General features: G+C 33.4%; 1 protein-coding gene across 3 annotated transcripts in view; it reads left to right on the top strand.

Moving 5' to 3' along the window:
- stumps (DBB domain-containing protein stumps) overlaps positions 1–15,587 on the top strand; it is a 264,285-nt gene that overhangs the window by 199,567 nt on the left and 49,131 nt on the right. The window contains exon 1 of one of the 3 annotated variants that reach the window (XM_073961104.1): positions 14,852–15,394. The exons of the other annotated variants lie outside the window; for them this stretch is intronic. Coding sequence (XP_073817205.1) covers positions 15,349–15,394 — 46 coding nt within the window. The 5' untranslated portion in view covers positions 14,852–15,348. Of the gene's footprint in view, positions 1–14,851; positions 15,395–15,587 lie in introns of those variants that run through there. 3 annotated transcript variants of the gene reach the window in all.

Here is a 15,587-nt window from a genome sequence, read left to right as displayed (position 1 = left end):
TACGTTTTTTGCTCACTTTTTGTTGTTTCCATTGCTCTGTAAATAAAAGTGACATTTAAACGTAGTTTTGACATTGACAATATTGAATTTATGAAATAAAAATGACATTTTAAAATATGGTCGGGAATTAATAAGTCTGTGTCTACTTTTATAATTGGTTTTTGGTCTGGCGCTGAAGTTGAAGGAGGAGTAGTGAAGAAAGGAATCGTAATTGTCAGTTTTCAGTATTTTTAGACATGACTTTGTAATAATCCTTCAATAGCCAGCCTGGAAGTGACAGCAGTTATAAAACAAGAAAAGAAAAAGGAAGAGAAGAAAAAAAGGAGGAATGTTGGGCCAGTATGTTTTCAAAATGCAAAGGAATTGAAACCTTAATAGAGAATTTTGTAGTGGTTTCGCTGTGTACTGGAATTTTGTAAATATATTTTCATTACCGTATGTATTCGGTAAAAATGACTAAAGTCTTAGCGTCAGCTTTATTTTAGTCATTGGCGTAACGAAACTAAAATACTAATTTGCCATTTTCAACAAGTTTTCGTCACCAGCAAGAAGATACTAAAGTTAGAGAGATCAACAATTTGTTCTCATTTTACTACAACTATTTTTATAAAGGTGCAGCTATTTTGAGCCAGAATTTGGGATTATGTAACGAGTTTTTTCTCTAGAAATACTTCTGGAAAATGTTATAACTTTGTACTGTACACTAACAATCATGTTCTTCTAAGTGGTTTTTTACCCAGTAAAAAGTTTGCATCCGTGGATGCAGTCTTATCAGTACAAGTGTACAGTACATTTGCCGTTGGAGTACATCATTTCCTATGAATTCACTTATGAATTTTACAAGAGAGCGCGCAGCTAGGATGCACTCCATTTTGCTTCCACAGCACACAGCTACGATGCACTCAATTTTCGATCCAAATCACGGCTTTTGGACAGCTTCGGCATGCAGTGCTTTGGAATGAATTTAAAGGCATTCCTCGGATTGTGTTTTTAGTCAATCTAAATCAATCTTGTGAATTACCGCAAACATGTTCGCAACATTAGTGTATATTTTTTATTTTATAACAAATTCTTAGAAATTTATACAATCTTTTTTATCCTTGAAAAAGTGATGTTGCTGCTTGTAGGAAACAACAAACTGGCTTGCTTGTAGGGATCTTTTATCGAGTGTTTATAAAATGTATCGAATGGAGCGCATTCCGTGTGGACTGCATCGAAAGATGTAGTGAGATCAAAACTCTACATTACACTACTTCCAAATGTTTTTGCTAGGATATTAAACAGGAATGTAGTTCTAAAATAGTAAAAAAAACTATATCCAGCTAAATGTTAGATTAGGCATACAAAGTTCTCTCCTGAATAAAAATATTTATAGGAAACATTTGCGGCGCCTACATTAAGGAGTATATTTCCACATTTTTTAATTCCAAAAATCTTTCCGTATTAAAAATGCCAAATCTGTTTTTTATTCCAACACAAATATTTTTAATAAGGGTTTGTTCCACTAAAACGATTCGAATTCCAATTCGTTCGAACAAATAACAAACTTCTGTTTTTTTTTTTGAAAAAAAATCGCTTCATTTGAACAGAATTTCCCTACAATAACATGAGTTTGGTAGTAATTCGAACGAATTTGAAATCGAATCGGCTTAGAGAAACAGGCCATAAGTTTGCAGTCATTTGAAAATCACGAAAAATTAAAAAAAACTACATTTGGTGGCCCTTTTGTAGAAATCAGTCCCGGTATGAAATGTTCTAAACATTTGTACTGTACTGTACGGCACTGTACACCACCACTCATTCATTCTGCTGACTGCTTGTTGTCTGAGGACTTCAATGATGTACATAGTTTTAGGCGCAAAATATTAATAAATAGTCTTAAAACTAGAATTTATTTATTTATTTATTGTATTAACATGTAGTAAATACAATGTTAAAAAGAGATAGCATTGGCTACTGTGGCTAGAATTTATTATTTGAAATAGTGTGGATTTCCAGATTATTTAAACAAAATTATATTATATTTAAAATAATTTAAATAATCTGGAAATTCAGATTAGGCAAATGTCAGATTAGGCAGAGGTACAGCCGAACTTCTCTACAATGTAGGTACTGTGTAGTACGGAGTTACGTTATAGAGAAAATTCGTTATAAAGTGACGAGTTTTGGCACAAACTCATATTTGTACATTTCTAAAAATTGTGTTGCAGAGAATTTTTCGGTATAAAGAAGTTCAATTGTATATATGATATTTAAGGTGCCTACATTTAGGAGTAAAATACATTTTTAGATGTATCTCATTCCGAAAATCGTGTAGGGTTTAATTTTATTTTTATTTTATTTAGTTTGACACTGTAATGTATATTTTGAGAATAAGGATTAATAACATATAACTTAATGTCTTCCATTATTTATGAAGATTTTGAGAAATATTTTTGGTTTTCTGGCGAGATTACTTTTTTGTCATCTTTTAAAAGGCATATACGACTTCTTAGAACTCTTAAAACTGAACATTTCTTATTATGAAAAATTTATTTCTAAAAAAACTGCTTTTTGTATTTTATAAAAGGTCTTATCTTCTCCTTATAAGATTACATTGTGACTTCCTTAAAACGCCCTAAAAGTATCTGTTTAAAAACACTTTATTAACCACTGTAAAGAATACACTTTCACAGTAAAAATTCCTATTACAAAATAATAGGTTAATACAGTACATTTTGCTAGCCGTAGCTATTTACAAATCACCTACTAACCCATTTTTAAGGACATGTCACCCGAAATATGGTCACTAAAAGCCTACAAATAAATGCATTTTTGTTTAATTTAACAACAATCCACATTTGAAGCAAACCATTATTTATATTTTATGAATTATCTTATTTAGTTTATCTTCTCATTTGAATTCAATGTTTAGTATGTAAGTTTGTACATATTCCATACAACTCTGTTTATATTTTCTATGTTTTCAAATTTTAACGGTTTTTATGCAACACTGTACATATTTCTATTATCATACTATTTCCTTACAACCTTGTATTTACTACTAAAATGCACATCTATGTAAGTCTAGACGACTTATGCGCTTCTCAAACCGAGTACCTAAATAGAATAAAAATTAATAAAATCACTTTGAGATCAACCTTTGAGAAACCAACTAGTCAACCAGCTTTTAATAAGTTTCGGACATTGCACTAGTTGAGAAACCAAGTGGAAGATACCAACCAAAGTACAAAGTTAAATAAAACATCATTTAAACAGCAATACTCTTCGTTTTAATGGACATTGGGTATAACCTTAGACGAAGAACTGTTTCATTGGCGCCCAACGTGGGGCACAACACAAGAACTGTTTCATTGGCGCCCAACGTGGGGCCACGGAACACGACCACAAAGAAGAAGAACCCGATAACAACGCATCATCCAACAGCGACGAGTTCGATTCAGGAGAAGAAATGGCACAGCTTAGTGAGGCTCAGTTCCAGAAACTCATCCAGGCAATGAACAACAACAAGCGTATGGGATCGTTTGCCCATTGCACTGCGCGGTTTAGAGGACAGAGAGAACCTGCTGCTGTTGAGGAATTCCTAACTGCCATCACCGTGTTTAAAGACATCGAGAATATCTCCGACGCCGATGCTGTAACAGGATTGCAGTTACTACTAGAAGGCTACGCAGCGAATTGGTGGATTGGCGTTAAGAAGAATGTCACCACCTTCGAGCAAGCAAAAACATTAATCAAAAAAACATTTTCCCCTCCCGTACCAGACTGGCGGTTGTTTACACAAATTTACGAGCACAAGCAGCAGAGAACAGAACACACAGACACTTTCATCTGTAAGAAGCGGTTGCTGTTCTCCCAGCTCAAGTCAGCAGTTGACGAAGAAATCCAACTTAATTTGATATTCGGTCTACTCCGGCAGAACATTAGAGAACGCGTAAAACGAGAGAGCATTACCTCGTTTGAAGAGTTGCTATCCACCTGCAGAGAAGCTGAACTATCGCTGGCTGAGTATGATGAAACGACAACAACAACACCCATTGCTGAAACAAAAGCAGAAGCGAAGGCTGCTCGATGTACAATATGCCGCTCTTTTAAACATGAAACCGCAAATTGTATGAAAAACACCAAGAGGGATGAAAACAAAATAGAAACCGACATACACAAACAACAAGTACAGCGCAATGATGTACAACAACAACCACACACAAAACAGCAGCAAGACAATGCACAACGGTCAACCGACACACAACAACAACCATTATTGAGAAAACCAACGATTGCTTGCTATGGTTGTGGTGCGCCTGGTGTTTACAGGTCGAACTGCTCAAATTGTAGCAACAACAACGCAGGTAGCCCACAGAACCTTTCGTTCAATTCATTTTCGCCAACGATCATCGGTCGCACTCTACCAACAACACACATAGAGATCTTTGGTTTGTTGGGTGAAGCAGTGTTCGACACGGGTGCAAAAGTAAGCGTCGCGAGTTTGAATTTGAAAAACATTTTGGAAGAAAATGGATGTGTGTTCGAGAATGTGTGTGCAGATGTGTGTTTGGCAGACGGCTCAGTTACAACATGTGTTGTGAAATCCACCATGTGTAACGTAAACATTGGAGGCCGCGAGAAGAAGATACGGTTTGTTTGTTTACCAAACGCAACCAGAAATCGTACGTTGCTTGGTACAGATTTCTTGGAGAAAGCCGGTATCGTTCTTGATATGCCGCAGCGCCTTTGGTATTTTGCCGATGAACCAAGAAGGAAGAATAGCTTTACAAACCCATTGGAAATGAGTTTGTTTTCATTGGATGTGATTGGTTATGAGAACTCACCAGCCAATAAAGCTATGACTAGAATGTCAAAATTTATAGAATTTGTGGAGAAGAAGAATCTGGTATCACCCTTGCCTGCAACTCCAGTAGAACCACCGAACGACTACTCCCCGCATACCATACAACAAGTGTTTCATGGAGCTTTGCGTTCTGGAGAGAGTACCCCGCAGCTGGTATCCGACTTGTTTCCACCCCCACATAAAATGAATTGTGATGATCCAATTCCAACAAAACCAAAACGACGACCACTGGCTGACAAAACGAATGATTATTCACCGCACTCTATACAGAGCATATTCCGAGGAGCGATTCCACCAAATGAAACAACGCCCGGAAACACATCCAGACTATTTGGACCGCCTGTTAAGATAAGCAAAAAGGAGCAAGATGATTATTTGGACTCAGTCTTCATGCCATTGTTTTCCGTCGACATATGTATCCACACTCTAGGGGGAGCCTCAGAAGAATTTAACAACCCATCAAACTCTGATGAAGGTCTACTCTAGGGGGAGCCTTCAGATGAAATCAACAGCCCATCATTCCTGATGCATCATCGGGACGATTTCAGCATCAGAGGGGGAGACTGAAGCAAACCATTATTTATATTTTATGAATTATCTTATTTAGTTTATCTTCTCATTTGAATTCAATGTTTAGTATGTAAGTTTGTACATATTCCATACAACTCTGTTTATATTTTCTATGTTTTCAAATTTTAACGGTTTTTATGCAACACTGTACATATTTCTATTATCATACTATTTCCTTACAACCTTGTATTTACTACTAAAATGCACATCTATGTAAGTCTAGACGACTTATGCGCTTCTCAAACCGAGTACCTAAATAGAATAAAAATTAATAAAATCACTTTGAGATCAACCTTTGAGAAACCAACTAGTCAACCAGCTTTTAATAAGTTTCGGACATTGCACTAGTTGAGAAACCAAGTGGAAGATACCAACCAAAGTACAAAGTTAAATAAAACATCATTTAAACAGCAATACTCTTCGTTTTAATGGACATTGGGTATAACCTTAGGCGAAGAACTGTTTCACATTTTTATTTTGCACTCTGCCGGAATTGAATATACGAACTTCTGATACGAGTTTAGAGATTTTTGATCTACTGTAAATTGGTTATTTTGGTCTTTGAGGTGGCGGAATGCCTTTAAGACTTTCAAAGAACACATGTTTGACTTCTTTAAATAAATGTTTAATTTTTCTAATGTAGTAATTGTAATACATATGATTTCGCCTAAAAGTATGCAGGTAACACAACAAAACTACTTTACATTTATTCCAATCTTTTGTAATAATTTGTTATTTCCCCTTCCTATGTGGCCCCAGAATGCTGCAGCGAATATCAAAAATATATCTTATTTGAAATAATTATTCCAAACACATTCCTTGTCTAAAGTATGGAATTATTACTTCGTTTCTCAAGTAGACCATTCATTAACCTGTTATGCTATTTAGTTATGGTACGGCATTTCGTAGTTACCTTTTTCAAAATATTAAACGTAGATACAAATTTTATAGTCACTCATTCATTGCTATTTAAACCAGCGTGAGGCACCATACTTTTCTATTGCATACTTTAGGGGTGTCGTTGTGTTAGTGCATGCTTTTTCAATGGTTGAATTGTGTGTGTGTGGAGAGAGCAACGTTAAATGAGGGCAAGTGGCACTCTGTCGCCTGACGCTGGTTTAAACCTTCAGAAGGCGCCAAAAAGTATGCAAACTAATTATATCTTATGTATCTTATCTTAAATAATTACTCAATGACTGTATTAAAAATTGAAATAAAGATGGCGTCCATTATATAGAAAAATATTAGCTCAGTTACAGCAATTTTTTAATGGTAAAAGTTGCAAAAGAGAGAACTATCAAAAATTAGTTCCACATACACATTTTCCCAAAAAGTACGGAAAAATGGCAGAAACGTCAAAAACATTGGATCAATTGTAAAAGTGTGCGTGATAGCCAATCGAAGCCGGCAAACATGTTGCACATTTTTGCTCGCTCAAATTTGTCGTGTAAAAAGTTTCTAAAGCAGCGTCACACAATTTTGAACGTTTCTCTCTTTCTACACACACAACTCGACTAATTAAAAAAGCATACACCCACACAATGGTACCGCGTAAAGTATGCAATAGAAAAATATAGTGGTCATCCCTGTTCTAAAGAGAACGCCATTTAGTGTCATTTTTGTTCAAAGAGAAGTGAACATTTTGCAAATGTTTGGGAGCGCATTTTCGATAAGAGTTGCTAAAATTGTAAAACGTTTTTACTTCTGGAACAGATCTATTAATTACAGTTTATGTCGTACGGTTATATAATGAGTTTTCAAAAGGTATTGAAACAACTTCAATGTTGCGTTCCAATAACATTTTGCCAAATTCACCAAATTTATTATGCACAAAAATCTGTTTTCCACAAGAATTTTTGAAATTCGTTGGAAGTTTCATTAAAATTTGACATTTTAAGTTAACGAACAAAGGTGGTGCAACATCTGCAGATTGAAAGTAATTATATGTTTACATTAATTTCTTGATATACATACGTACATATATTGACAGCTTTGTAGAGGTGCTGCATTTTTTCCGTTGAATTCAATAAATATTGACATGTAACTTAATGGTTGTGCCACACACAACATATGCTGTGCAGAGATTTTCTTGAGTTCAAGAATTCCAAAGTCAACCAAACTCTACACCTCGGGCTAAATTTGTTTACAACTCCATAAAAGCATATGTGCCACACTTATAAGGAAGCAACTTTTTAACCAAATACGGTGTTTACCTTTAGTTGTCACAATTTTTTTAAATGTTTGTTTGCCTGCCTTGTTTCGCTAAAGCGCTATCAGTTATTATTGCTTATTATTTCTTTGTATGTAAAAATGGCACGCGCTGCCATATGTTAAATGTTTAAATACATAAACATTTAAATTTAATAGAAGCTTCCGTGCCATTTATGAAAACTAAAGTTTGGGGGAGCTGCTATCGTTTAAAAACAAATTTTAAAAGAAATCAAAATAAAAAATTATAAATTTAATGGCTTTTTAAAACTGTTGTGAGTTGCGAGTCTCCTAAGCTATTTTCTAATGGTGTTTATGTTACAACATTGGCCAAGAGCTCGCTCCATCGCCTCCAATAAGGCATAGGGCAGCCATATATGAGAGCATTGTTAGTTTTGTTATTACAGCTGTCATTATATGGTCAACGGAAATGTTGTCAGTTTGGCCACATGTCCAAAGATGTCATCAATGAATGTCATTGCTCATTATTGTTTCATTCTTGTATTGGGTCTTTTACAAAGTTGGAAAATATAAATAAAATATTAAAATTATTTTAATGGCTATGGCAATTTAATATAGGCAACTTAAGATATAAAATTTGCCAATTTGGTTTGTACTTCTTTTTTGTTTTTGTAAATTGCTAATAAAAATTTATAATTTATATTAAATTATTAACATTTATTTGATTTTAAAGTTGGCCCTTCCATCTTGTCGTATCTATCACCTATCTCTTTCTCTCCTTGTTAAAAATGTGTTGATATTTTTGTTGAGATAAAGTTACAGTATTGGCATATTAATGTGGATTTAGTTTGTTTGTTTGTTTTTTCTTACTACTGCTGTCGTTTTCTCCCTTAGTAATAATTTTTAATTTTGACATATCTGTCATCACACACAACCATCAAGATTTTCCATATCATGCTTTATGCATTTTTGGATAAATACGTGAGTTTCATAATAAACTATTTTCAAAGATGAACTTGAACTTAAAAACAGAAGTTCACATCGTTATGGTCACCATGGACAGATGTTGTATAGATACAATGGAACTTTATAGGAATAAAAAATATACAGAGAGAGAAAAAGGCAGAAATAATTTTGGATTTTAACACGATAAAAAGTTAAGACAATATAATTCAGAATATTATTACTTTATTAAATATTACTAAAACCATATGGTGATGTCTGGCACTAAGTACATGGTTGCAGCAAAAATATATATATTTTAATGTTTTTTGTGAACACAATTGCCTTGTCACTAAAAAAATAAAAACGTAGGAGATAAAGGAACCGAATAAGAAAATGTATGCAGAATCTATAGAATTTCACAACTCTATTTTTCTGTAATTTCTTTACAACTTTCCCACAAGTTATTTTCTCATGTCATGTCTATAACGTCCTTAGTTTTTTTTTAATATATAAGAGATAAACCTCAACAATGTCCATTCCCACTTAATTTAATTCATTATTATTTTAACTGAAATCTTCATTCTAATTATGATGGGAAAGAATGCCAAGAATTTCAAATGTCATAACTGACATTTTCATATTTTTTTTTTCTATTTATAATAGAAAAGGAAAGAATTTACATACCATAAAATTCATAAGGATATCTAAAAAAATACCACAACTCCTCATCAAAGAAACAAACAACAAATACCCCAACAAGCATTTCCATGTTAATCCTTAAATCATAAAATCGTGACCAACATAACCAATATTTTTTTTTTATTCTCTCGATGAAAACAGAATTAACATAAATCAAAGACATAACAAAATAGAAGAAAACAAATTCCTCAAAGTAAAAAAACAACCAGCAAAAAAAAACACAATCCTTAAAAGGTAGAAAACAACAACACGCGCATGCGCAGCAACACACACCTGATGCGTGTGCATGGTGGGAATGGGGATTTGTCTTTAAATGCCACTTATTATGTTTGCCAAAACAAAAAAAGCAATGTTTGAATATTCTTTTTTAATAATTTTTACCGAAATTCAAACATTACCATTAAAATCATACAATATTGTTGCTACTACATATGTTAATGGTTTCAAATGAAATTATGGTAGAATATTCTGTCATAAAATTTTAATCACGTTTTGTGAACTTTGTGAACGATGGCAATAATGACATTATGATTCCTTTAAGAATCAGTTGTTGTTTTTTTTTCGTATTGTTAGTTGGTTATAATGTTTGTCGCCATTTATTGGCGACTTTATGCACATTAAATTTATACCCTGGCATGATTTAATGTTTTGAGGTTTTTATAGGTTATGGGTGAGAAGAAAAAAAGAAACAAAGGAATGAGGCATATTTAAGAAAAGAGAAAAAATATTTACTAGTTGAGAGGATAGGTACAAGTAAAATAGTCAAACATGGTAACACACAAAGAAAGAGGTGTTTTGGAAGCAAACATATTTGCTTTGTTCCAGAACATGCAAGAATTTATTAATTTCGATATCTTTACTATTTTTTCCTGTATATATTTGAAAAGTTTTGCAAGTTTTGGAGTATGGGAACGTAAAAGATTCTGATACTGTAAAAATATATATGTTGAAAAAACCACATATTAATTATGGTGTTTGCCACAAAATATGTGGTTACTGCAACAATATACATGTTTAAATATTTACAATACTCTTTTTTGCTCTTAAAATAGGCTTTTTTCAACAATAATCCTTCTCTGTATGTAGGTTTAAAAATATCAATTGATGGAATAGCTGATCTTCATGGGAAATGGGTTTTTACAACGGTTCATGTAGCCACATGATGTACTGTACAAACAGATTTATGTGTAATATAAGAGAGCATTGGAAATATATTTGTATACCCTCATTCTTTAGAATAAAGAAGGTATGTTTGGACGAAACCAGTTTCATACAATTTGGAGTCGATTTAGCCATGAGTGCTTGTCTGGCTAACGCGCACGATAACTCTCGAACGTGGTAATATTTTCTCTAAACTTAGATCAAGTTCGAAAACAGGTCATATCGATCAACTCCTTCGGGTACTTCCCCCACAAAAGTTAAATATTTTTCGCTAAACTGGGCACACGGTAACTCTCGAACGAACAACCCAATTTGGTGCAAACTTTGCACGCACATCGTGAAATTTCCTCCGGACACAGATCAAATTCGAAGATAGATTATATCGGTCCACATCTTAGGATACCTCCTCCACACTACATTTAAAAATTTTTGGCACAAGTGAAGTTTAGAAACTCTTCTCGGATCGTCATACAATTTATGCAGTAGGTTTTGCCCGCGGTACCTTTTAATGTGGTTCAATTTTTTCTTAGGCAAGTCCATACTTTCGGTGAACCTACCGACACCAAATAAGCCTATCCGCACCAACTCAAGTGACTAATGAGCACGAAAACTTACGAATTGAGTATCAGATCTGGCCGAAATTTTGCACATCGTAAAATTTCTTTCAAAGGAAGGTGTACAGGTATATTGGAAAACAATATATCACAAAAGTTCAACAGCAAAAGCTTAAGAGCAGTCTGTTCGTGGATCCTTTGGACATTTTTGCCAACGGAATTTCCTGTGGTCATATTTACAGCGATATTATGCTTTTCGTGGGCAAGTCAATGTTGCCAGACAATGACTTGGTCCAAAAGCTCTAAATCTTACGTGAACCAACTATAATGAATGGGGGTGCGATGTCTTTCGAGGGGAATGGCTCCCAAAATAAATCACTTCCAAAATGGATTATATCGGTCCATTCATATACCTAGCCCGCAAAACTTTTGCTCTTTAATCCCAATCAAATGTATTAGCAAAACTTAAAACCAATTATTCGGAACGGCCGCAACCAGGTCACTTAAGGAGCACAAGAATAATCAATTTTGGCCGACAATTCTTCAAGATGTCAAAAAATGTTTGTTTACGTTTTCATACAATTTATTCACAATAACAAAAAAATGACAGATAGAAATCACGACGCTGCACAGTGGTCCCACTTGTATGGGAAGGTGCGACAAAAATATTTATAATCGTCGGATCAATCTAATTTTTTTCAGCATATGCTAAAAATAAGTAAAAAATATTTTAGCAAAAAATCAACAATATGGGTCCAGTTTTTCCTATAGCCCCCATGTAGCGGTACCACCCGATTTCAGGTATTTTGAAGCTTTTATCTACATTTTCGGCCCTAATTGGCTGTACTTTGGTATTTGGGGTTCCCAGTGTTCAAAAACCTTCTGCGCCAAAAATGGTGGTCTTAGGTCCAGGTTTCGGTATAGCTCTCATATTACGATACCTCCGGATTTCAGGTATTTTGAAGATTTTTTCAACATTTTTGGCCCGAATTGGATGTAATTTGCCATTTGGGGTTCTCAATGATCAAAAACCTTCTGCGCCAAAAATTGTGGTCTTAGGTCAAGATTTCGGTATAGTCCTCATATTACGGTATCTTCCTATTTCAGTTATTTTGAGGTTTTTATCTACAGTTTCGGTTCAAATTGGTTGTAATTTGCTATTTGGAGTTCTTAGTGGTCAAAAAAACGTCTCCGACTAGTATCGTGGACAGGAAAGGAAACAAATTATTCCATTTGAGTTCAGAATATTTCATGGTAGGGGATATAATAAAGGTCGGTGCGACCGAACTTTACATTTTTACTTATTTTTCATATTATATGTAGCATCATACATATATCAAAAATAAACAAATGTATCCCAAAACAAAAATGTCTAAATCTTTAAAGAAAAAACCAAAAACAAACAATTAAAACACAAAACAAAGAAGAAACTGAGAATACAGTAATACGGCATATTCACTGAAACGACAAGAGGCATCGTCAGTATTTTTAATGTCACACACAGAAATGCAAATATATGCACCTGGAACCAAATTTTTTGTAAACTTGACACTATTTCGAACATTCTTCAAAAAATTTAGAGAGTGGCGAAGGATGGCGGAGTTAGTAAAACTCTACTTCAATTTTTAGGACTTGGAAAAAATCCACAACAAAGTATTATAAAAAATGAGATTTCCAGTACATTTTATGCGAATAATGTGTACAAATTTTTATGTAAAAGTAATTAGAAAACCTTGTACTAAAACTTCCATTTCGAAAAAAATAATTTTATCCTTTCAATTTTGATACTTGCCTTGTAAAAAGTCGCAATCTTGCTGATGTTTTTAAAGTTTTTAAGTCCCGTTATAAATTATTAAAATATAACATGTATAGAGAAAAATTGCTGGATTGTCGCAGAGATTTGCTGATATCGATTTTTCGATTTTTGTCGCAGGTTGGGACCAGTGTGCGCTGGCGTTTTATACCATCTTATAATTTCATCATGGTTAAGGCAATTTAGTAAATTTTTTAAAAGCCGGTAATCCAGTACACCGTACACTTTAAAGTATGCAATAGAAAATGATGGTGGGCATCCCTGCTTTAAATATACTATTTTGGTGCCTAAAAGTATGCTCATCATTTAATTTTTTCCAGACATTTACCGGTTACCAAATATTAATGGTTCTCCAAAGTATGAATACATTTTTTCCCCATTTACTATCCACGAATTTCCAATTACACGTCCTTTTCTATAAAATGTGTTTCCTAATAGGAAGGACTTTTCGTACTAACTTCCAAAAAAAGAACGTTATAGGGGCCTATTAATTGAAGGTCATATTTCTCTAGCAAGACAGTCTCGAGCTGCTTCTCTGTTGTTTAGGTTAAATTTTTATAAAAAAATGGAAGATTTTACGATAAAGGATTTCCACAAATTCATAGAATAAAAATGAAGCCAAAAAATATGCTACAAAAAACGTAAATGGTTAACATTTGCCAAAATTAATTAACTATACAATAAGTATAGATGGCTTTGATTTTATCAATTCGTACCTATCTTGGAAACATTTTTAAGGACATGTGAAAAAATATGACTTTTAATGATCACAGAGAGAGAGAGGGTATGGGATAAATATTATTAAAGACGAATAATTTGCATACAGTGTGTCCCACCTGAACAATATTTATAGAAACTTTGAAGACTGAGACTTATAAGATCACCGCGACCTAATCTAAATTGGCTCTGGCAGTCTTTTATTCTTTAATTTCAATATAGCCGATATCTTAAGTCCGTTAGTGTCTTTTCCTTGTGTCATAGACTTTCTCCCGTTCGTCAGCTAAATAAAGAAATGGAGAGCAATATGTCTTCAAGAAAGGATTTTCTTCCATAAGTCATGACAAGTTTTAGTTGCATTTTTAAGACCTCGTTGACATTATGTGATTCCAAACATGGCTAACCAGTTATCCAATTGTCAAAACTAGTGTCAACATGTTTTGTTTTTCTTTCAACACAATAATCCACAAATGTCTTAAAACCCGTTAATAAGCCAAACAAATAATTGTGGCATTTCTAACTGTCATTGCTGTTTGGTTATCTTAGCAAATTTCTAATAACCACCATATATAACCTAAACATATTTATGGAAGACATATTGCCGCTAGCTTGATTTGTTTTTTAACGAAGGCAAATATGACATTTAAAAAGTAAAGAAATGCATTCAAAATAATCCAAAAAGACCTAGTAATTGTTTTGGTCATAATTTTTATCCAATAGCAATATAATATAATTAATTATAGACCAACTAAAGCTTGGTTGCAGTTTACAAAAAAAAAAAGTTACAGTGCGTCAAATTTATATGACAAATGGCGTCAACATAAAAAGGTAGACGTTGAGGCGGGTTTGAAAGACAAAAATAATGTTAAATTGCTTTTATGGGGCATGAAGGCAAGAAGGTGGTGGATAAGACAAAGAACAATGTATGTATGTATGCAATTGCTTTGTTGTTTTTATATTTTTTGAAAACTTTGTTTCAAACCAGGCACGTACTGGGCACGGAAAAAGCAACAAGCAGTTGGCAGCAGTAGCAACCAGTGGCGACAAATATCATCATATGGAAATTATGTTCAGTAAACACAATTTATACTTTTTCATTACTTATACGTATAGCTGGCTATAAGGCGCGCGTGTTTAAACTTGCGATGTGAGTGTGTTTGTAATGCACACAAGTTTATTTATTAATTTTCTATATTTCTATAATTTAATTCCTCTCTTTCTTTCTCTTTGCCTTGAGTTTTCCATTATGGCCATAACACAGAGAGTTGTGCTTAAAATTTTCTCTCATTTTGTAGTTATTGGCCATTCGTTTACACATTGACCATCATTACTATCTACTATTGCAGAGATATTGTTGTCGTTCGTTCATTTGTCGTCGTTGGTTAGAAGTTTTTCTGCTACCACAGAACCCAAGCCAGGATTGTCTTAACTCAACTTTAGTAGTTGTGTGTATGCGTTTTGTTGAAGAAGTTGAAGGTCTCGCTCGCATACGCTTGCGCGCGTTTTGAACAAAACAAAAAAATTAAACTGAAAACAATTGCCGTTTAATCATAAACTAAATTTAACATTCTTAATAACGTGTGTCGTATGTGTAAATTGAAAGGAAAATGTAATTATTTTCCTCATTACTATAGACGTCATATGAAAAAAACAAATGCCTATTTATTTATTATAGCCAAAAATAGTGAATTTTTGTGAAGAAGAAAAAAATCACGAACAAAATTTAGATTTTTGGCTAATAAAACAAAAAGGAAATTTTGAGGATTCTTATTTGAATTTGTTGGTGTGGCTGTTGGTTACTTACTGAGTGTAAAAGATTCCTGTTGAGTTGAGTTTTTATTCATTCCTCGTTTAGTATTTAAAGACTAAAGATGGTTTTGAAAATGGATGAAATTGAATTGGATACGTTCTGTTGTGGTAAGTGGAAAATGGTTTTTTAATATATATTTTTTTTTTAATGGAAGGGAAATAAATGATTTTTTACAAACTACAAATCTAAGCAAAAAATGAAAATAACAGTATACAGTTCTATAAAAAGTAAATTCGACATAATGCTTAAAAATTAAAAATATCAAACTAGTATTAAACAAATTAAAACATTAAAACAATA

The sequence above is a fragment of the Musca autumnalis genome, unplaced genomic scaffold (assembly GCF_047663935.1).
Source record: "Musca autumnalis isolate F117 unplaced genomic scaffold, ASM4766393v1 scaffold_1, whole genome shotgun sequence".
Classification (NCBI taxonomy): Eukaryota; Metazoa; Arthropoda; class Insecta; order Diptera; family Muscidae; genus Musca; species Musca autumnalis.
Note: the sequence above shows the minus strand (reverse complement) of the source record. Positions and strands in the feature narration are given on the sequence as shown.